Genomic DNA, 23,842 nt, shown 5'->3' with positions numbered 1-23,842 from the left:
TTTATTATATTCCTAAGTACATCATTTTTCCATGTAGCTTTTAACTGTTTCACTTTTTCTCCTCTTTCCCCAGAAACACAACCGTGGCCTCGTGATGGTGAGCTTCTACGCCGACCACGTCAACTGCAACGGAACGGCGAACGTAACGCATGTGGCCAGTGAGTGTTGTTGTGGTTGTTGTTTTGGTGGTGGTGGTGGTGGTGGTGGTGAGGGTAGATGATGTAAGAGGAGTTTTTGTTGTAGTAGTAGTAGTAGTTGTAGTTGTAGTTGTAGTAGTAGTAGTAGTAGTAGTAGTAGTAGTAGTAGTAGTAGTAGTAGTAGTAGTAGTAGTAGTAGTAGTAGTAGTAGTAGTAGTAGTAGTAGTAGTAGTGAGATGAACAATTCCAAGAGAGAAAAAGATAACACGAAATAAATAAAACACTATACGAAAACTGGAACGCCAACAATAAACAGTTTGCAGAAAATAAAGCATAAAACAGAATGACAATGATAAAGCCTGCAGTGAACCGCTCCAAGACAAAAATGATGAAATATAAACAATCGAAGAGTAGAACATCTGTAATGAGGTTTAAAAAAAAAGTGAATAGATAAACGAAAAAAAATACGATAGCTGAAATTCAAATGAGGACGTAGATTAAAATGAAAAGGAGTGATTTAAAATGAAAAGGAGTGATTTAACGCATTCAGCAAACACTTCCAAGAAAAAAAAGTAGTAGAGAGATAAACGAAAAAAAAAAAAAGATAAACGAAAACAAATAAAAAAACGAAAAGTAAAATAAACAAAAAAATAAGTAAACACCTTCAGTAAACTCTTCCAACAACAACAACAAAAAGAACAACCAATAGATAAATAAACCATCCTTTTTACCAAGAGTTCAACGTAAGATTTACATAACGAGACAAACAGTGGGCAGTGAAAGCCGACGAGAGGTAAAAAAAACGAGAGTGAAGAGAGTTCCCCCATAAATTCCAGGCAACATTATAGGGAGCATTAATTTAACAGGTGTCTCCGCGCTGCACACCTGAGGGAATGCCAGGCGCGGAAAGGGAAAGTAATAGGTTAAAAAAAAAAAAAAGGAATTAACCAGAAAGAGAAAAAAATGGTTGAATAAATAGTGTGTGTTGGGGGAGAGGGGGTTGTGTGTGTGTGTGAGTGTGTGTGTGTGTGTGTGTGTGTGTGAGAGAGAGAGAGAGAGATCGAGATATAGAGAGAGAAGAAAGAGAGAGGGGCATTAAAATTCACAGGAAACAAAACATACTCATAACTCTCTCTCTCTCTCTCTCTCTCTCTCTCTCTCTCATCATAAAGGATCGGATCGTTATTTAGACATATAGAAAGAGGCGAATCGCAAGGTCCAGAATGAAAACCTTTTATTTGCATTCTAATTCGACTTGCAGAGGATTGTGGGGGAAGCTAATTGGGTTGACTCGCCTCTGAATCGCCTCTATGACTTCTGTGGGTGTGGATGGAGGAGGAGGAGGAGGAGGAGGAGGAGGAGGGCGGGTAATTAGAGAATGAAATATATTGAAGTGGAGGAGGAGGAAGAAGAGGCACTTGGGAGAGTTAACTTAAGAGGAGGAGGAGGAGGAGGAGAGAGGGAGGCTGATGAGATGGATAAAGATAAGAAGAAGGCAGGAAGATGAGGCACGATGGGAAGAGTAGGAGGAGGAGGAGGAGGAAGGACGGAAGAGGTTGGAGGTTGAGAAAAGAATAAAAAAAAGTTACAAAAAAGAATATGGAAGTAGAACAAAGAAAGGAAATAAAAAAAGCAAAATAAAAGTCGACAGAACAGAATTGACGCTTTGAAACAGGTAGCAAACTATTTAGAAAAGATTGATAGAAAAAATAGATTGAAAAGATGTAGAGAAGATAAGCAATTTGAAACGACAGATAAGTAGAAAAGTTAGACCAAAGAAATATAGATAATGAAAACAGGTAGAAAACTAATTAAAGAAAAGATAGACACATATGAAAACAGGTAAAGGTGATAAAAGAAAGGAAAGAAAAAGACAGGTAAGCATATACAGGTAAGACAGGTAAGGTAGGAAACAGGTAAGAACACACAGGTAAAGGAAAGGTAGGGAATTGAAAAGACAGGTGAGCATATACAGGTAACAAAGGTAAAGTAGGGAACAGGTAATCACACAGGTAGAGGTGTGATCAAGACAGACAAGTAAGGTAGGGAATAGGCAAGGACAGGTAAAGGGAAAAGGTGGAGCCATCACAAGTATTCACTTTAAGGTAAGGAGGGAGGGGAGGGGAGGGGAAGGAGGAGGGGTAAGGGGAGGGGAGGTTAGGGAGGGTAGGACAGGTGTTCTCCCCATGGAAAGGTAAAAGGTTCCCAGGTAATTAAGTCATATCAACCTCACCTGTCTCCACCTGCCAGTGAGAGAGAGAGAGAGAGAGAGAGAGAGAGAGAGAGAGAGAGAGAGAGAGAGAGAGAGAGAGAGAGAGAGAGAGAGAGAGAGAGAGAGGAAAATAGATGTTAAACTAATAATAACAATGACTGATGATAATAATAATAAATAATAATAGCTACAGTATTTTTTTATCATATCCAAAAAGAAAAACAGCGAGTCACGAATAAAAGAACAATGATAATAATAATAATAATAATAATAATAATAATAATAATAATAATAATAATAATAATAATAATAATAATAATAATAATAATAATAATAATAATAATGGTAGCTAATGACAGTATCACCTAAAATGATTACAACCATTATATGTAAAAAAGGAACAATTAAAAGAAAAGAAAACTGATACAAGAAAAAAAAACTGGAAGCAACATTTATCTCTCTCTCTCTATCTATCTACCCATCTTTCTATCTATCTATCTATCTCTCAATTCAAGGACGAAGGGAAGGAAATGTGAGTGAGAGTGAGAGAAAGTGATTTAGTGAGTGAGTGAATGAGTGAGTGAATGAGTGAGTGAGTGAGTGAGTGAATGAGAGTGAGTGAGTGAGTGAGTGAGTTAGTGAGTGAGTACGTGAGTGAGTGTGAGATTGAGTGAGTGAGTGAGTGAGTGAGTGAGTGAGTACGTGAGTGAGTGTGAGATTGAGTGAGTGAGTGAGTGAGTTAGTGAGTTAGTACGTGAATGAGTGTGAGATTGAGTGAGTGAGTGAGTTAGTGAGTGAGTACGTGAGTGAGTGTGAGATTGAGTGAGTGAGTGAGTGAGTGAGTGAGTGAGTGAGTTAGTGAGTGAGTACGTGAGTGAGTGTGAGATTGAGTGAGTGAGTGAGTGAGTGAGTGAGTGAGTGAGTGAGTGAATGAGAGTGAGTGAATGAGTGAATGAGTGAGTGAGTGAGTCGTAGCTGAACAAATCACCATAAAAAGCAAAGGAATCATATCCAGATGACTTGACATGAGACAGATGAGCCGGAAAGGTAGATAAAGAAACGCAGGTAAAAGTGAAAGTAATAGAGGTGTGAGTGATGGCCTGATTAATGTCGATACACCTGATTGCCTGTATTGTTTTTATCTCCCAGTATTAAATGTTGAGTCACACGGGAAAAACAAAGGTAATGAGAACAGGTATAGACAGAAAGGTAGATTAGTGGATATTGGTAGATAGACACTGATGAGGTACTTAATTGAGACAGGTCGAATACATGAACTCAGGTAGCAAAAGAAGGTATAAACAGGCAGATAGACAATAGGTAGAAATACACGAACAGGTAGAGCAGTAGGTATTGACAGGTAGATAAACAGTAAACAAGTAAACAATAAGGAAAGGTAGACAAAGAAACAGGTCGATTAAAAGGTATTGCGAGGTAGAAAGACTGATGGGTAGGTAGACTAACGCTGGGAAAGGTGAACTTATAACAGGTAGATATACACAAACAGGTAAAGCAGTTGGAATCAGCAAGTAGATAGACAGTGAATAGGTAAGCAATTAGGAAAGGTAGACATGGAAACAGGTAGATTATTAGATTATTTGACAGACTGATAGATAGGTAGATAAACATTTAGAGAGGTAAAAAAAAGGACAGGTAGAGACATAGGCAAGTGGATTAAAAGGTATTGGCAGGTCTCTCTCTCTCTCTCTCTCTCTCTCCAATAATGCTTTCCTGCTAATTGCTATTCTGTTTAATTATTTACTTTACACTCGTTTCAATGCACAAAGTAGGCGAACCGTTGTTTTTTTTTTCTCTGTCGCCTTTGTTTTCCTCTTTTCGCTTCACTGGTAATGGCAGGAGCGTCACCTCGCATCTAATTTGTCTCTCATTCCGATACAGAAGGTCACTGATTTGGAAGTATTATGTTTTTTCTTTTTTTATTGCCCGTTTTGCTCAATCTGTATATATCAATTGTATGTAAGTTCCGTAGCGCCTAGTGTTGTGTCTTATTTGATTAAACGTAGTCACTGTTTCTGGTTTTCTCTTCCATTCTTTTACGCTTCTCTTTGTATCTGTCCGAATCACTTGTATAGAATCTCCGTATTGCCAAGTGTTGCGTTCTCTCATTTGAATACATCTAGTCACTGATTCTGTTTTCTCTTTCATTATTTTACGCTTCTTTTTGTATCTGTCCGAACCACTTGTATAGAATCTCCGTATTGCCAAGTGTTGCGTAGTCTCATTTGAATACATCTAGTCACTGATTCTGTTTTCTCTTTCATTATTTTACGCTTCTTTTTGTATCTGTCCGAACCACTTGTATAGAATCTCCGTATTGCCAAGTGTTGCGTTCTCTCATTTGAATACATCTAGTCACTGTTTCTGGTTTTCTCTTCCATTCTTTTACGCTTCTTTTTGTATCTGTCCGAATCACTAATATGTAACTTCCGTAGAACCAAGTGTTTTCATTTGGATACACGAAGTCACTCATTCTTTCTTTTCCGGTCCATTCATTTTGCTACGTTTCTCTCGTGTTTGATGTCCATATTGTTGACAGTTGTATTTGCGCTCAGTTCAAAACCACGAGGTCACTGATGTTTTTCTCTGATTATCTTCCGTCTTTCCATCTCTACATCGTCGTATTGCTAACTCTAATATATTCTCTAATTTTAGTACACGTAGTCAACTAATGTTTTTTTTTTCTGTGACATGTTTCATCTGTACGTTTTTAATTGTATACGATCACATTGCTGTTATAATTCCTCTCATTTCATCATATGAGGTCACTGAGGTCTTTTGTTTAGTCTATCTTTTGCCTGTACGTCCCACTTATGTATATTAGAAGAATCGGTAACTATTGTATTTTTTCTCTTTTCGGTATAACCTCCGTATCGCTGCTGTTATATTTTCTCTCATTTCAATACATAAAGTCGTTGGTGCTATTTTTCTCTTGCTCTTTTTATTTGTACGATTCACTTTTGCATAATCTCCATATTGCTATAGCCTCTCATTTCAGTAAGTGAATTCATTAATCTTGTTATTTATCTTCTATCTTTTATCTGTACGTCGTAAATATGTGTGATCTCCGTGCTGGTAGGAGTGAGAGTGAGTCTTGGTGTTAGTCAGACGTGTGAGCGTGAGCTCCGCACGAAAGCTGCTGTGTCGACAATGGCTGTCAGGGCCAGGGGCGTGAGGGATTTGTGTTACGTCTGTGAAGATTTTACAGGGGAGAAGTGGATTGCATGTTGTTTGTGTCCTAAGTGGTGCCATGTGAAATGTGCTCATCTTTCGGGCATCAAGCAGGATAATGTACATAAAGTAAACTGGATTTGTACGCCTTGCCTGCACGAGGCATCTCTGGCTATCAACAATGTGGAAAAATTGGATGAACTTAAGCAAGAATTATCCAAAGATATTTTCGCTGTGAAAGATGAAGTTGAAACTCGGACATTCAGTGTGAAGGAGGAGCTGAGTAAGGTCGCAGAGGTGCTCCGCGCTGAGCAAGCGTATCTAGAGTCTGCTGGGGGGGAGGGGGGGAGCTGGGCTGTTGTTGCAAGGCGGAGGAGGAAAGTAAAGAAGAATCTCCTTGTCGTCAAGGCCTCTGATCAAGGTAAAAAGGCAACTGAGATGAAGGATGAAGTTTCCCAGGCACTACAAGACATTCACATTACTGATTCAAGATTCACGAAGGGAGGTAACATTGTTATGAACTTTGATGATGAGAACACAAGGAATGAAGCAGCTCAGAAACTGGAAAATGTAAAGCAAGTTAGCACAAAAAGTGTGGGAAAATTAAGGCCAAAGATCATGATCTGCAATGTGCATAAGGAGGAGACCGGGGATAAGATAATTGTGACACTATTAAACAGGAATGAGTTCCTACACTCGATTCCTGAAGTTGACGGGAAAATTGAGAAGATTTTTAGCAAGCCTGCTGCTGGTGGCACAGTGCACTATATTTTGAAATGTGATCCAACTGTTAGAAATATGATTCACAAACACCATGACAAGATAAAACTGGAATGGGGAGTGTATACCGTAAGAGATAGATACCATGCAATTATATGTTATCACTGTCAGAGATACGGCCATCTTGAGGCCAACTGTATTGCCAAGACCAATGGAGAAGCCCCAAAATGTTACAAATGTGCAGAAGATCATAAATCACAGGAGTGCTCCATGGCTGAGAAGAAATGCATAAATTGTGTGAGGTACAGGAAGCCTCAAATCAACCACTCAGCGAATGACCGGTGTTGTGTAGTTCTTCAGAATGAAATTGAGAAAATTCGTAGCATAACCGATCATGGCTATTAATCAGTGTTTGGGACTCGAAGATAAATTGTGTGTTAAATGTTCAGTGAGTTGGAAATAATCGTTGGATATTTAATTGTGATACTATAAAGAAAATATCAGATAAATGGAAAATGAAACAATGGAGGCATACTAACTGCATGCCTCCCGCGGCCCCGCCACGCACGACTTTCTACTCAAGCTCATCCCTATACTGTCCAAACCCCTTATGCAAGAGGGGTTTTTTTTTTTTTTTACAGCTGAGGAGACAGTTCAAGGGCGTAAAAAAATATTAAAAAAAGCCCGCTACTTACTGCTCCTGAATAGAGGTCAAAGGAGTGTCCAAAAAGAGAGGTCAATTTCGGGAGAAGAGGTGTCCTGATACCCTCCTATTGAAAGAGTTCAAGTCATAGGCAGGAGGAAATACAGATGAAGGAAGATTGTTCCAGAGTTTACCAGCGTGAGGGATGAAAGAGTGAAGATGCTGGTTGACTCTTGCATAAGGGGTTTGGACAGTGTAGGGATGAGCATGAGTAGAAAGTCGTGTGCAGCGGGGCCGCGGGAGGGGAGGAGGCATGCAGTTAGCAAGTTCAGAAGAGCAGTCAGCATGAAAATATCGATAGAAGATAGAAAGAGAGGCAACATGACGGCGGAATTTAAGAGGTAGAAGACTATCAGTATGAGGAGGAGAGCTGATGAGACGAAGAGCCTTTGACTCCACTCTGTCAAGGGGAGCTGTGTGAGTGGAGCCCCCCCACACAGGAGATGCATCTTCACTCTTTCATCCCTCAGGCTGGTAAACTCTGGAACAATCTTCCTTCATCTGTATTTCCTCCTGCCTACGACTTGAACTCCTCCCGAAATTGACTTCTCTTTCTGCCGCTCCTCTCAAATCTTTTTAGGGGCAGTAAGGAGCGGACTTTTTTTTCATTATTGTTTTCTTTTTTTTAAGCCCTTGTGCTGTCTCCTTCGCTGTAAAAAAAATGTGATATTATAAAAAGGAGAGACGAACTTAAACATGGCCAAGTGACTATGATGATGCCAAGTTTATTAAAAGGACATCAGTAGGCTATTCATGAAGGCAACCGAGACGCACTCACTCACTTCGACGTTGTGAATAAGTGCATCGAGGACTATTTTCCGAGACTAACACCGTAATTGTTGACGGCCCTGCGGAGCGCTGCGTGGGCGGCGGTGCGGGGCCTGCAGCCTCATCAACGGTAAACGACAAACGGAATATTCTCTCTCTTTTCAGTATAGGAAGTCGGTGATTGTGTTCTATTCTGTTTTAATCTACAGCTTTATTCACAGCAAAGGAAACAGCTCAAGGGCTAAAATAAGGAAACACTAATGACAAAAAGCCCGCTACCCACCGCTCCTAAGGCTAATGTTGAACTCCTCTCCCGTCTCCGTATTTTCAACAAGTATAGACTCTCACTGATTCTGTTTTCCTCTTCCACCTTTTATCTTCACGTTTCAATTAGCTATAGTGTTAAAAAGGTCTCTCTTCTGTCTCGTCCGAATGACTAAATCACTCACATTGTTTTTAATCTCCCATCTTACAGGCATATCTATCTATATATGTATCCATCTATCTGTTTACCTATCTATTTATATTCCTTTCGCTTCAACTATCATCTTTGTCTCATTTTTAATCAGTTTTTCTCCCCTTTCTCATGTTCTCTCTTTCGCTAATTCTCTTTTCGTCTACTTACCTTTCTCATTTATCACCTTTTCCTTATTTTCTTTTTGTTTCCCTTGCCTTATCTTCCCTATTTCTCTTTCTCTCCTTGTCTCCCCTTTCTCGTTTCCTCTCTTTCGCTAATTCTCTTTTCTCTCCTTATTCTTCTCATTTATTACCTTTTCCTTATCCTCTTTTCGTTCCCTTGCCTTATCTTCCCTATTTCTTCTACTTTAGTATTTCTCTTTCTCTCCTCGTTTCCTTCTTTCTCATTTTCTCTCTTTCGCTTATTCTCTTTTCTCTTCTTATTCTTCTCATTTATCACCTTTTCCTTATCCCCTTTTCGTTTCCCTTGCCTCATCTTCCCTATTTCTTCTACTTTACTATTTCTCTTTCTCTCCTTGTCTCATTTTTAATCAGTTTTTTTCTATTCATTTAGTCTCATTCTGTCTTCTCATTCTCTCCTAATCTCACCTCATTTTCCTTTAACTCGTCTATTCCTTGCTCATTCTTCTCATTTCTTCATTTTTACTCAGTTTTTCTCTATACATCTTTGTCTCATTTTTAATCAGTTTTTCTCTATACGTATAATCATTAACCACCATGTCGCTGCCTCGTTCATACTCCCCTTCACTTCAATACACCGTCACTGAGGAAGGCTGGTTCGTTGTGCTCTCTCCGTAATGCGTTAATGACTAATATTATTTCGCTAATCTACGCAGAATCGCTCATTACTGGACGTGTAGGGAGACTTTTAGCGTTAGTAATTTTCCCCAACGCGCTCGCTTTATGAAAATGGACTGTATTGATAGAGCATGAAGTCAATTAATTTATGTTGCTTAGTGTACTGTGTCAGGCATTATAAGGATCTGCTTACTTGTTTATTTAGTTAGTGTAGTGTTTGATTATTTTTTTTTTTAGTTGAAGATATGACGAATTAGCGAAAGAAAGTAATATTAAAAGCATTACCAGCACGATTTATCTCTTATTTTAGTTGAGGATATGACGAATTAGCGAAGGAAAGTAAAATTAAAAGTATTCCCGGCACGATTTTTTTTTTGTTGAAGATACGACGAATTAGCGAAGGAAAGTAAAATTGAAAGTATTCCCAGCACGATTTTTTTTTTTTTTAGTTGAAGATACGACGAATTAGCGAAGGAAAGTAAAATTAAAAGTATTCCCAGCACGATTTTTTTTTTTTAGTTGAAGATACGACGAATTAGCGAAGGAAAGTAAAATTAAAAGTATTCCCAGCACGATTTTTTTTTGTTGAAGATATGACGAATTAGCAACAGAAAGTAAAATTAAAAGTATTCCCAGCACGATTTTTTTATTTTTTTATTTGAAGATATAACGAATCAGCGAATGAAAGTAAAATTAAAAGTATTTCTAGCACGATTTATTTCTTTTTTTATTTCAAGATATGACGAATTAACGAGAGAAACTAAAATTAAAAGTATTCCCGGCACGATTTTTTAATTTTTTATTTGAAGATATAACGAATCAGCGAATGAAAGTAAAATTAAAAGTATTTCTAGCACGATTTATTTCTTTTTTTATTTCAAGATATGACGAATTAACGAGAGGAACTAAAATTAAAAGCATTCCCGGCACGATTTTTTAATTTTTTATTTGAAGATATAACGAATCAGCGAATGAAAGTAAAATTAAAAGTATTTCTAGCACGATTTCTTTCTTTTTTTATTTCAAGATAAGGCGAATTAACGAGAGAAACTAAAATTAAAAGTATTCCCAGCACGATTTTGCATCCGTCGAGTGGTAATTGTATTTGGTTGCTTAAAAACAGTCAGTCAGTCAGTCAGTCAGTCAGGCAGTGTAGGTAGGTAGGTAAGACAGGTAGGTAGATGAAAAGGAAGGCACGTTAATGGGTAGGAAGGTTAGTAGGTAGGGAGGTGAACAGGTAAGTATGTAGGTATATAGGTAGGTAATTGGTTGCTTAGTCAGTCAGTCCAATTCCCCAAAATACAAAAATAAACGAATAAAAACAAAACAAAAATGCTTCCTAAAAAAAAATATCAGTTGACCCTTTAGAAGATCCTCCTCCTCCTCCTCCTCATCCTCATCCTTCTCTCCTTTTTCTTCTAATATTCCTCTCGTAATACCTCTTCCTCACTCCCTCACACCTCCTCCTCCTCCTCCTCCTCTTTCTCTCTCTCATATCCCTTTCCTCTTCCCCTCACCACCCTCTTTTTTTAAACTTTCCCTTCCTCCCCCTCCCCCCTCCCCGTACCATTCCCACCAGAAAAAAAAAGAAAAAAAACATTACCGGAAGCAGCTACGAAATTTTCATAATCTTTTCGGGCAAAGTTTGGTAACGCGGCGCGAGAGTTTCACGAAGCCTCATCAGCAGCGTTTCATTAGCCGTCTCGAAGCTCCGAAAAGTCTCCGTGCAGTTTCGTGAACCGTTTCAGAAGTTATTTTTTATGTTTCTTTGCACGAACACCAAAGAAAAAAAACAGATACTGAGGGACTTGAATATCCTTACGAGAGAGAGAGAGAGAGAGAGAGAGAGAGAGAGAGAGAGAGAGAGAGAGAGAGAGAGAGAGCAGGCCCCCCCCCCCCCCCACACACACACACCTGAATCACGCACAGGACGTCAGGTCACCGAGGGAGGTCAGAGGAGGGGAAAGACGCCGGTGTGGATACTGCTGTTCCGAGCTGACCATCTGCGTGCATGCTGCACTCAGAGTCCCAGGGCTGTGCTCGCCAGGAGCTTAGGGAGAGAAGAAAGCAGGGAGCCTCAGGGCCAGCAGCCTCCACCCTGCAGCACCCCCAACACAACCACCAGCAGCCACACCAACAGCAACAACAGCTGGTGGCCCCATGGCCCACCGCCCCTCGTGTCACCTCTCACCTCACCACCTCACGCCTCACCTCACCGCCAACGCGAGGGCAGGGCTGAGGCACCCAGCACCTCACACACCACCGTCGTGTCATGGGACTGCGGAGGACTGCGGACGGCGACTTCACCCCTCACCCCACTCACCCCTTGTTTTGCGATGATGTTGATGTCACCGACGATGTTGCCGTCACGGAAACGGTGCTCACTGAGGTGTAGCCATCGGGGGATATTCCCACTGTGGAGAAAGGAGCAGAGAACAAAGAGGGCGGAAGCGTGGCTGCTTAAGCTACTGCTTTAAGAAACAGGAGGAGGAGGCTGAGTGGCTGCCTCTGGAGCTCCTCTATTCAAATTGGGTGGCACTGACGGGTCTCCTCCACCTCCCTGTGTGTACTACCCCAGGCAGGCCAGAGCAGCACCTCATTGCCTGATTGCTGAAGGCTCGACACCCTCTCCTGCTGTCACCAGTGCTCCCAGCCAGGCCTAGTGACCCCGCTTGGTTCCGTTTCCGATGCCGGGTTGCTGCCGAGGCCAAGCATGCCGCCTGGGAAAGGTACAAGCGTCATCCGTCACTCCAAAATAAGGTCCAACACCGGGAGGCCTGCGAACGGATGACAGCTACCTGGGCGTGGGCGAAGAGACAACAGAGAGAGGATCAGAAGCGGAAACTTTACGGCCCAGGAGTTGACAACAAAACCTGGTGGAGTCTCGTTAAGGAGCGGCAGGGGGCTCACCAACCCCATGCCGTCCCTCCACTCACCAGGCCTGACGGATCCACGGCCACAAGCAGTGGAGACAAAGCCTCACTCCTGGCTGAACTGTTCGCCAAGAAAATGAAGGTTGGTGACCCGAGACGACCCGCACCTGTGCTGCCCCAAGTAACCGAACGTGTTGTCTCCCCTGTGTCGGTGACGGCAGGGCAGGTTGAGCGGCTGCTCAGCGCGCTGGACGCGGGTAAGGTCTTTGGCCCGGATGACATCAGCCCGCGGCTCCTCAAGAACTTCGCCAAGGAGCTCTCAGGTCCTCTCTCCGCCGTTTTCAAGTCTTGCCTGAGGGAGTGCAAGTGGCCCTCAATATGGAAGGAGGCGCGTGTGGTTCCGGTCCACAAGAAAAATTCGAGGTCTGATCCCAGCAACTACAGGCTCATCTCCTTGCTTCCCGTGGTGGGCAAGGTGCTGGAGCGTGTGGTGGCTGCAGTCATCTGTCAGCACCTGAGTGAGAGCCATCTCCTCTCAGACAGACAGTTTGGCATCAGGCCTGGCCGGTCCACCGCGGACATCCTTCTCCTCCTCTCCAAGGATTGGCAAGACGCACTGGATGAAGGCCTGGACACACTCGTGGTAGCCCTGGATATTGCTGGAGCCTTTGACAGGGTTTGGCACGCGGGGCTCATTGGAAAGCTTCGCGCCAAGGGTGTCCAGGGTGCCCTCCTGATGCTGCTTAAGGATTACCTCCAGGGGAGGACCCTTCAGGTGGTGATCAACGGGCAGTCATCAAGGCCTTCACCAGTGCATGCCTCAGTTCCACAGGGTTCCGTGCTTGGCCCAATCCTGTGGAACATATATATCGACGATCTCCTCCGGCAGCTATCGGCAGTGTCAGCCTACACCGATGACTGCACACTCTCCCGCTCCTACTGCCGCCCCGACAGCCAGCGCGCCGTCGAGGAGATCAACAGGCAGCTCAGCCTGGTGGAGCAGTGGGGAGAGGAGTGGCAGGTCACCCTCGCCCCGGAGAAGACACAGCCCATGGTCATCTCACGGTCCCCAGACGCCTCTCGAGCAGTCTCCGGCCAGCTGCGTCTTGGAGGCAAGAGTCTGCCCCTCCAAGACAACATCAAGGTCCTGGGAGTGTCTGGACCAAAGCCTGCGCTTCGACCACCACGTTCAAGCTGTTGCCTGCCAGGCCTCCCTGCGAGTCTGCCCTGCGAAGAGTAGCGGGATCCCTCGACCCACGGGGCATCCTCACTCTCTTCAAGGCACAGATACGCTCGTATCTAGAGTACGGTGCCCTGTGCTGGATGTCGAGTGCTGCCACCCACATGCAGAGGCTCGACGCAGTGCAGCGACGAGCACTGCGTCTGGTGGAGGCCAGCGAGCACCTGGAGGAGTCGTCTGCCACTGTGACGTCGCTGGAACACCGCCGTGATGTCTCATCACTGGTGGTGTGCCACAAAGCCCAGGTGCAGGGGGTTCCCCACCTCAGCAGCCTGAGGCTCCCTCCACGCGCTGCCCAGAGGCTCACCCGGACTGCACTCTCCAGTGACCAGCTTGTGGAGGTGCCTCGATCACACTCCAGGCAGCACCAGCGCACCTATACAGCCAGGACCACACGCCTGTGGAACATGTTCACGGCAGCCACTCCCCAAGTGGAGAACATGAACACGCAGCAGGTGAAGCTGGCTGCTGGCGTGAGGGACGCCCAAGGGCGCTAGTGGTACAAACGTAAAGTGACAAAGTGACACTAACACAAATTGTTTATCCAAGTTTTTCTATCATTTTTGTATTTTGTGTTTGTGTGTTGTACGCGGTGCTGACGGTGGACAATTAACTTTGTCCCATACACAGGCTCTTCAAATAGTTACACCTAAAAAGTGTAGTTTTGAGCCTCCTTTTGTACAGAAATAGTATATTATGTTTAAATAAATAGTTACACCTAAAAAGTGTAGTTTTGAGCCTCCTTTTTTGTAAATAGAAATATATGTTTAAACACCTAAAGAGAGAGAGAGAGAGAGAGAGAGAGAGAGAGAGAGAGAGAGAGAGAGAGAGAGAGAGAGAGAGAGAGAGAGAGAGAGCGCGTTCTAATCATGCTACTCTCGTAATCGAATTAGCGATTGAACCAGTCTCATTAGAGAGAGAGAGAGAGAGAGAGAGAGAGAGAGAGAGAGAGAGAGAGAGAGAGAGAGAGAGAGAGAGTAGTCATGAACGTCCTCTATACTCTTCTTCTGGTTAATTTGCACTCCTCTTCCTCCTCCTCCTCCTGCTCCTCTTCCTCCTCCTCCTCCTGCTCCTCTTCCTCCTCCTCCTCCTGCTCCTCTTCCTCCTCCTCCTCTTCCTCCTCCTCCTCCTGCTCCTCTTCCTCCTCCTCCTCCTGCTCCTCTTCCTCCTCCTCCTACTATTACTACTACTTTTATCAACTTCTCTCTTCTTATTTTCTCTCCTTCCTCTCACCTCTTTAATTTCTCTCCTTCCGTCCTCTAATTTCTTATCTTTCCTCAGCTAATTTTGTCTCATTTTGTCTTCTCATTCTCTCCTAATCTCACCTCATTCTCCTTTAACTCATCTATTCCTTTCTCATTCCTGTCATTTCTTCTCTTATTCTCTTTTTGTTTCTTTCTCATCTTTTTTTATTTATTTATCTTTTTCTCCTTGTGTTCCCTTTCTCCTTTTCTCTCTTTCGCTAATTCTCTTTTCTCTTCTTATCCTTCTCATTTATTATCTTTTCCTTATCATCTTTTCGTTTCCCTTGCCTTATCTTCTCTATTTATTTTCCTTCACTAATTCTCTTTCTCTCCTTGACTCCTCTTTCTCATTTATTCTCCTCTACTTATCCTCTCTTTGTCTCCTTGTCTCTCTCTTTCTCATTTCTTCTCTTTACTTATTCTCTTTTCCTCTTCTTATACCTCCATCTCATCATTTTTTCTCACCTTCCTCTCTTTACTCTCTTTACTCTCTTCTTCTTACACTCTTCATTTATCGTCATTTCGTCTCGTCTCAACTAATCTCACGTCCTTGTTTTTCTCTCCCTCCTCAGATCACATAAACCACATACGGAAGGTAGCGGGGATCGATCACGTTGGCATCGGTGCAGACTTCGACGGCATAAACAAGTAAGCCACCCCAAAAAATATTATTGGAACCACTAAAACCTTGTTGGATTTGTTTTTTGTTATTATTTGCTATTGTTTTATTTTGTTTTACTGTTTATCTATTTTTATATCTATCTATCTATTCGTCTGTCTGTTTCTATCTATCTTCTCTTTTTGCTCATTCTGTCTATCTCGTTTTATCTTTCTATCTATCTTCCTTTTCTATTTGTTCTCTCTCTCTCTCTCTCTCTCTCTCTCTCTCTCTCTCTCTCTCTCTCTCTCTCTCAGCATCTTTTTCACTTATCATTTCTTTCGTATCTCACCTTTCTCATTTCTTCTTCTTTATTACTTATTCTCTTTTCCTCCTCTTATCTGGCTTCCACTCATTTATATATCCCTTGTTTTTCTGTCTGTCTATCTCTCTTTCCTTCTCTCTATCTATCTATCTTTCTATTTATCTGTCTATCTCCAGCTTCGGTAAATAGGAGTTAGTAAGCATTGGAAATAAAGGGAATATGAAGAGTGGTCTGATCCTACTCCGGTTTGACGTATTAGCATCAAAATGAAATAATCTAAACCGCCTATTGTGTTTTGTTTCACAGCTCGGCGTGTAGTAATCTCCTGTGTGTGTGTGTGTGTGTGTGTGTGTGTGTGTGTGTGAGTGTGTGTGGGTGTGGGTGTGTGTGTGTGTGTGTGTGTGTAAGAATATATGCATGCAAAACCGCTTTACACACAAACACACACACACCTACTCACTCACATACACACACACACACACACACACACACACACACACACACAGATAACATCACTTCCCTTCCCCCACTCCCCACCCCCAAACACACACACACAGACACGTCTACCCCCTCCCTACCACCAACACACATACATACCCCCCACGCACAAACACCCACACAACACGTCCGTTTATGCCGTGTTTATGCGGGCGCCAAAAATGTGTGTGTGTGTGTTGTCCATCCCAAAAGTTTAATTGTGTCGCGGCGAATGACAGCCTGCTCCCTCTAACCGGATTGGCCTGATCGCTGACGGCCGCCGAGGGGAGCGAGAGAGGGGCGAGTGTGGACAGGGGAAATGAGAGGGGAGATGAGATATGAGAGGGGAATGAGAGGAGTAAGTGAGAGGGGAGTTTTGAGGGGGAGAGAGAGAGGATAGAGAAAGAGGGGAACGGGAAAGGATAGAGAGAGAGAGCGAGAGAGAGAGAGAGAGAGAGAGAGAGAGAGAGAGAGAGAGAGAGAGAGAGAGAGAGAGAGAGAGAGAGAGAGAGAGAGAGAGAGAGAGAGAGAGAGAGAGAGAGAGAGAGAGAGAGAGAGAGAGAGAGAGAGAGGAAAGAGGGAGGTGAAAGAGGGGGAAAGGGAATAGATAGCAAGGGAATGTGAGGGGAAAGATGAGAGAGGGGAAAGGAGATATGAGAGGGGAATGAGAGGAGTAAGTGAGAGGGAGGAAAGAGGGAAGTGAAAGAGGGGAAAGGGAATAGATATCAATGGAAAGTGAGGGGAAAGGAGAAATAAGAGAGGATTGAGAGAAGCAAGAGAGAGGAAAAATTTGAGGGGAGTGTAGAGGGGGAGAGAAAAATGAGAAAGGGGGATGAAAGAGGGGAAATGAGGGGAAGGGGAAAGAAAGGAGTGGGAGGGGAAAAACTTTAAGAGGTGATTGATTAGAGGAGAGGAAAGGGAGAGGAGTTTGTAAGGGAAATATAAAGAAAGTGTAGAGATGATAAAAGGGAAAGGAAATGGAAGGGGAAGGAGAGAGAGAGAGAGAGAGAGAGAGAGAGAGAGAGAGAGAGAGAGAGAGAGAGAGAGAGAGAGAGAGAGAGAGAGAGAGAGAGAGAGAGAGAGAGAGGAGGAATAAGGAAAGGAGGGAAGAGGGAAATGGAAGAAGGTGAGGGAAAAAGAGAGAGGGAAAGTAAGAGATAAGTGAGGAATGAGAGAAGAGGGAAACGAGATAAAAGATGATAGGGAGAGGAGAGAAGAAGAGGAGAATGGAGAGGGGAAATGGAAAAGAGGAGCTGGAAAAGGCGAAGGGGGAGAGAGAGGAAAGGAAAGGAGAGAGGAATGAGAGAAAAGAGTGGGAGGGAAAAAGGAGAGAGAATGAGAAGAGGAGAGAAGGAGAGATAAGAGAGAAGGAGAAGAGAGTAAGAAAGGAGAGAGAAGAGAGGAAGAAGAGGAGTGTGAGATGGAAATAGAAAGTGTTGAGATGATGAAAAGGAAAGAAAGGGTAAGGAAAGGAAAGAAAGAAGAGAAGAGAGGAAAAGAGGAGAGAAAAAGAGATAGAGGGGAAAGGGAGAGAGAGAAAATGAGAGGGAGAGGAAAACAGGGTGAAAGGGAGACGATGAAATGAAATGGAGAAGAGGAAAGAGGGAAATAAGAGAAAAGAGGAAGAATAAAAGAAAAGAGGAAGAGGGGGGGATTGAAAGAGAACTGAGATGATGAAAAGGAGATGGGAGAGAAGAGAAGGAGGGGAGAAAGGATAGTAATAAAGAAAGTGGGGAGGGGAAAAGGAAAAGAAATGGGAGGAGGAGGTGAAAAGGGAAACAATAAAGAGGGGAAATGAAAAAGATGAAAGGGGAAAAGAAGAGGATGAAAGGGGAAAGGAAGAGGGGAATGAGAGAAGGGGAATGAGAAGAGGGTGAAAGGGATGAGAAGGGAAAGAAAAGGAGAGGGGAATGAGAGAAATGGAAGAGAAAAGAAAGGAGGGGAAAGAAAGAGGAGAAAGGAATAATAAAGATGAATGAGAGAGGAGAGAAGGGAAAAGAGAAGAAGGGAAAGTGAGAAATAAATATAGAGAAAGTGTTGAAAGGATGAAGGGGAGAGGAGAGGAGAAGGGAAGGAGGGGAAAGGGAAAAGACGAAAGGGGAAAGGAAGAAGGGAATGAGAGAAGGGGAAAGAGAAGAGGGTAAAAGGGTAGAATTAGAAGGGAAGAGAAGGGAAAGAAAAGGAGAGAAGAAGAGAAGAAGAAGAAGAGAAAAGAAAGAGGAGAAAGGAATAATAAAGATGAATGAGAGAGGAGAGAAGGGAAAAGAGAAGAAGGGAAAGTGAGAAATAAATATAGAGAAAGTGTTGAAAGGATGAAAAGGAGAGGAGAGGAGAAGGGAAGGAGGGGAAATGAGAGAGGGGGAAAATGGATAAAAGGAATATCATGTGGAGAAAGGAGAGGGAAGGATAAATGAGGGAAATAGAGGAAGAATGAAGGAGAATGTGAAAGACTAAATAATATAAAGAGGAAAATAAGGAGAGAAACAGAGGGACGATAAATGTAAAGAGAAAGTAATAAAGTGATAAACAAGAGGGAAAGGGGAAGGAGAGGAAAGGATGATAAATAAAGGAAGAGAAGAATAGATAATAAACGAAGAGAAAATAAAAAGGTGATGAGGTAGAAGAGAAGGTGAAGGGAGAGAAAGGGAGAGAAAGGAAGAGAAAAGAAAGAAAAAAACAAGAGAGAGAGAGAGAGAGAGAGAGAGAGAGAGAGAGAGAGAGAGAGAGAGAGAGAGAGAGAGAGAGAGAGAAGGAATATAACAACAATAGAGAGACAGACAGCGAGCGTCATGGATTAAGGAATTAGACAAAGGCGAAAGAGACGATTAAGGACTTGGGCAGGTCAGGTCAGGTCAGGTCAGGTCAGGTTATGCGTGGAACTGATAACAGACAGACATCCTAAGTAACAGAGTGGCGACCCAGGGATTGTAGGTCAGGGCAGAAGGCGTGCCAGGTGGAGAGGTGGAATTAGAACCTTTACCGGGGCAGGATGGGGCACACTAACACCAGACAGGGGACCAGGTGGAGAGGTGGAATTAGAACCTTTACCGGGGCAGGATGGAGCACACTAACACCAGACAGGGGACCAGGTGGAGAGGTGGAATTAGAACCTTTACCGGGGCAGGATGGAGCACACTAACACCAGACAGAGGACCAGGTGGAGAGGTGGAATTAGAACCTTTGCCGGGGTAGGATGGAGTACACTAACACCAGACAGGGGACCAGGTGGAGAGGTGGAATCAGAACATTTACCGGGGCAGGATGGAGTACACTAACACCAGACAGGGGACCAGGTGGAGAGGTGGAATTAGAACCTTTACCGGGGCAGGATGGAGCACACTAACACTAGACAGAGGACCAGGTGAGGTAGAGTTAGAACCCTTACCGGGGCAGGATGGAGTACACTAACACCAGACAGAGGACCAGGTGGAGAGGTGGAATTAGAACCTTTACCGGGGCAGGATGGAGCACACTACCACCAGACAGAGGACCAGGTGGAGAGGTGGAATTAGAACCAATACCGGGGCAAGATGGAACACACTAACACCAGACAAATAAAGATATATATAAGAAAACGAAGATAATGGAAAATAATTAAAGGTTTTGATATATATAATGACCAGAACAGATAGTAATTAAAAAAGTGAAATATGAAACAGGTAAAGAGATGCTAAATAATGATTGAATAAATGAATAAATAAATGAAAATGAATAATAAGAAAACGAAGATAAATAAGACTGATGATAAAATAATGAACACAGAGAGAATATTAAGTGACAGCGAAATATGAAGAGAGAGAGAGAGAGAGAGAGAGAGAGAGAACTACACAGACAAACAAAAAGACAGAGACAGGAAGAAACAACAAACAGAGGAGATAAAATAAGAGGAATAAAATAAATATGCTGAAGGAAAATAGAGATAGAGAGGAGGAGATGAGGGATGCTGAGGGAGATGGGATGTTGTTAGGATGCTGCATTGCCCTTGAGATGGACAGCATGAAATGATTAGCCTAAGAGATGCTGCTTGTCTCTCCCCTCACGTTTTTAATCACACCGGTCTCTCTCTCTCTCTCTCTCTCTCTCTCTCTCTCTCTCTCTCTCTCTCTCTCTCTCTCTCTCTCTCTCTCTCTCTCTCTCTCTCTCTCTCTCTCTCTCTCTCTTCCTATTCTTCCTTTCTAATCTTTCCTTTCTTCTCACCTCTCTCTCTCTCTCTCTCTCTCTCTCTCTCTCTCTCTTGCAGAAATACATCGCCACCTTTTATTTTTTTTCGTCCATCACACTCCATGTTTTATTTTTTATTTTTCCTTCAGTGGCGTTGTGTAATTAATTTTTCCCCCTTTGTTTGTTTGTTTGTTTGCTTAATGGTGGTGGTGGTGGCAGTGGTGGTGGTGGTGGTGGCGGCGGCGATATCGCAAAAACACAGCATCCGGACACCGTGTGAGAGAGAGAGAGAGAGAGAGAGAGAGAGAGAGAGAGAGAGAGAGAGAGAGAGAGAGAGAGAGAGAGAGAGAGAGAGAGAGAGAGAGAGAGAGAGAGAGAGAGAGAGAGAGAGAGAGAGAGACAGCAACCCTGCAACCACTCACGCCGTCTATTGATTTGCACAACTTAATAACTCACAAAAAAAGTCCATTATTCTCTCTCTCTCTCTCTCTCTCTCTCTCTCTCTCTTTTATTTACCTACCTACCTGCATACCTACTGACCTATATCTGTATTCTCTCTCTCTCTCTCTCTCTCTCTCTCTCTCTCTCTCTCTCTCTCTCTCTCTCTCTCTCTCTCTCTCTGTCTATCTATCTATCTATCTATCGCTTAACGAGACAGGTAATTATGGATAGAAAGGAGTTGCTAATTATGGTGTTTTTTATTTATTTATTTTACTTTTGTTCACTAAGGAAAAAAAATAATAAATGTGTATATGTCGGTTGAGTGGTTATTATTTTATTTATTATTATTATTATTATTATTATTATTATTATTATTATTATTATTATTATTATTATTATTGTTATTGTTATTATTATTAGTTATTGTTATTATTACTATGGTGTTTTTTTTTCCTGCCCCCCTCCCCCCTCTCCTTTTTTGTGATTAAATTAAATGTCAACATGAAACAAAGTACACACACACACACACACACACACACACACACACACACACACACGAAAAAAAAAATAGAAAGGGACGGAATATCAGACCACCTACACACGACTGCCCATCCATTGTCTAAAAAAAAAAAAAAAAAAAAAAAAATCGAAATAAAAATAAAAATATGAAAATTTGTAATAAAACGAGAATTCCAAAATGTCTGTATGTTTGTCTGTTTGTCTGTTTATGGCTGTGGGAAGAGAGAGAGAGAGAGAGAGAGAGAGAGAGAGAGAGAACTAACACCGAAAAAGGAAGAAAAAACGAAAACAAAATCGGAAAAATAAAAAATAAATGATAATCCAAAAATTCCTGGATATGTCTGTCTGCCTGTCTGTCTGTCTGTCTGTCTGTTTGTCATTGTCTGTCATTCTCTGTCCCTATCTGTCTGTGTGTTTGTCTATCTATATATCTGTCTGTCTGTGTGTCTGTTTCTGTGTGTGATTCTCTGTGTCTTTCTGTCTGTCCCTATCTGTCTGTTCCTATCTGTCTGTCTATATGTCTCTCTGTCTCTCTGTTCAAAAAGTTACACACACAGATTACCAACTCCCCGATCGGTTGATTCAGGCAAACATCACATACACGGCCCTCCCAAAAATAACAGTTCGGTAGAGTTGGTGTAATTCTACGTAATGCGGAGTTGTAATCTAATAATCGTCTCGCTCGTTTGCACCAAAAATATAGAAAAAAAAAGTTCCTCTCATAAACTATTGCGTATTTTTTTTTTAGAGAGGAGAGGGTGGACGGAGGGTTGGGAGGAGAGTGAGAGGAGACGGGAAGAGCTAGAGGAAGGTGAGGATATAGAGATTAGAAGATAGAGGAAGAGAAGGGAGGTTAGAGAATAGAGGAGAAGGAAGAAGAGGAGGAAGAGGGGGAAGATAGAGTGTACAAGGAGGAAGAGGAGGAAGACGAGGAAGGTGATAATATTGAGAAAAGAAGATAGAAGAAGAAGAGAAGGAAGATGAAAAAAATAAAAGATAAAAAAAGAGAAAAGAAGAGAAAAGAAGAGAAAAAAAAGATAAAGAGGATAAAAGAAGAAAATAAAAGAAGATAAAAAAAGATAAAATAAGATAAAATAAGATAAAAAAGATAAAAGATAAAAAAAAAGATAAAACAAGATAAAACAAGAAAATAAAAGAAGATAAAAGAAGAAGAGAAGGAAGGTTAAAGGATAGAGGAGAAGGAAGAAGAGGAGGAAGATTAAAGGAGGAAAAGGAGAAAGATGAAAAGATATAGGAAGAAGAAGGTTACAAAACAGAGGAAGAGGAGGAAGCATAGAAGGCAGGAGGAGAAGGAGGAGGAAGAGGAGAAGTTAAAGGATGGAGGAAGAGGAGGAGAAAGATTAGAAGATACGAGGAAGAGGAGGAGGAAGATTGAAAGACAGATGATAGAAAGAGGAAGAGGAGGAGGGAGAAGGAGGAAGATGAAAAGTTAAAAGATGGAGGAAGATGATAAGTTAAAGGATGGAGGAAGAGGAGGAGGAAGGTTAGAAGATACGAGGAAGAGGAGGAGGAAGAAGAACAAAAGACAGATGAGATAAAGAGGAAGAGGAGGAGGAAATTTAAAAGAATAATAATGGAAATTAGAAGGAAGAGGAACAGGAGAAGAAATAAAGTTAAAGAGATAAAAAAAGAGAGGAGGAGAGAGAAAGGACTAAAAAGAAGAGGAAAAAAAGGACAAAATGGAGAGAAAGCAGAAAAAACAGGAGGAAAATGAGGAAAATGAGAGAGAGAGAGAGAGTTGGGCAATTAGAGAGGGAGGGAGGGAGGGGAGAGAGAGGAGGAGAGAGGAGGAAGGCAAGGTTTGATGAATGGGTTAGGGAGAAGGGAGAGGAAAGGGGAGAAAGAGGAAGAGGAGGAGGAGGAGGAGGAGGGATAGAGGGAGAAGAAGAGGAAGATTAGGGGAGGTAAGAAGGGAGGAGAGAGAGAAGGAGGGAAGAGAAAGGAGAAAGGAAAAGAGTGGAGAAAGGGAGGTAGAGGAGAGAGGGAGAGAATGAGGAGAAGAGAGAAAAAAAATATAAATAAATAAAATAAATATGAATAGAAAAATAGATAATAATAGATAAAAATAAACAGATGTAGAAAGGTATAGACAGATGAAGATAGGTAGAAAGGAAGAGGAAAATAGACGTATGATAGAAAATGATAGAGATGGATTAGACAGAAAAAAAATCCGAATAGTTAGATAGAATAGATAATGATGGATAGATAGATAGATGTAGATGGATAGGAAAGAAAGAGATAAAATAAAGGAGGAACTGGAACAGGAGAAAAAATTGTGAAAACAGAGAAAAAAATAAAGATGGAGGAGGAGGAAGGAAGGAAGAAGAAGGGAAAACTAGAAGATAAATAAGAAAAAGATTGTAGATATGGCGTAGATAATGATAGGTAGATGGATATAGATAGGCGAGAAATAAAAGCAGGATAGGTATGAGAGGTTAGGTAGATAGCAATTAATAGAGGTAGATAAAGGTAGATATGGGTAGAAAAGAATAGAAGACAGTGTGAATAGGTAAGTAGATTAATACAGGTAGGTAGATGGAACAGGTAGGAAAGGTATGCAATAGGTAGTGAGGTAGATTAACAGGTAGACAGGTAGAAAATTATTTATTGTTTTCTGAATCCACTTTTTTTACTTTCTTTGTTTTCTGAATCCACTTTTCTTCCTCTTCCACTTTTTTTCTTCGTTTTCTTTTCGTCGTCTTTGTGTTTCTTTTTCCCACTTTTTCACTTTTCATTTTATTTTTTTCTTCTTTCTTAAGTTTCTTCCCTCTTCTCTATTTTCTTTATCTTTACTTTCTTTCTGTCTTCTTTCTCTTTTCCTCTTCTTGCTTAAACTTCTTTCTTTTTTCTTTCTTCTTTACGTTCATCTTCTTTCTGTCTTCTCTTTTCCTCTTCCTTCTTCGCCTTTTCTTCTGTTTCATCTCCTCCTTTTCCTTCTC

The 23,842-nt window shown here is 42.1% G+C and overlaps 1 protein-coding gene across 1 annotated transcript in view; it reads left to right on the top strand.

Moving 5' to 3' along the window:
• Nucleotides 1-23,842, top strand: part of LOC126985616 (dipeptidase 1-like) — a 130,931-nt gene that overhangs the window by 93,327 nt on the left and 13,762 nt on the right. Inside the window, exons 9-10 of the mRNA XM_050840772.1 lie at nt 74-158; nt 14,934-15,009. Coding sequence (XP_050696729.1) covers nt 74-158; nt 14,934-15,009 — 161 coding nt within the window. The remainder of the gene's footprint in view (nt 1-73; nt 159-14,933; nt 15,010-23,842) is intronic.

The sequence above is a fragment of the Eriocheir sinensis genome, chromosome 60 (genome assembly GCF_024679095.1).
Source record: "Eriocheir sinensis breed Jianghai 21 chromosome 60, ASM2467909v1, whole genome shotgun sequence".
Lineage (NCBI taxonomy): Eukaryota > Metazoa > Arthropoda > Malacostraca > Decapoda > Varunidae > Eriocheir > Eriocheir sinensis.
This window is presented reverse-complemented; position numbering and strand designations above follow the sequence as displayed.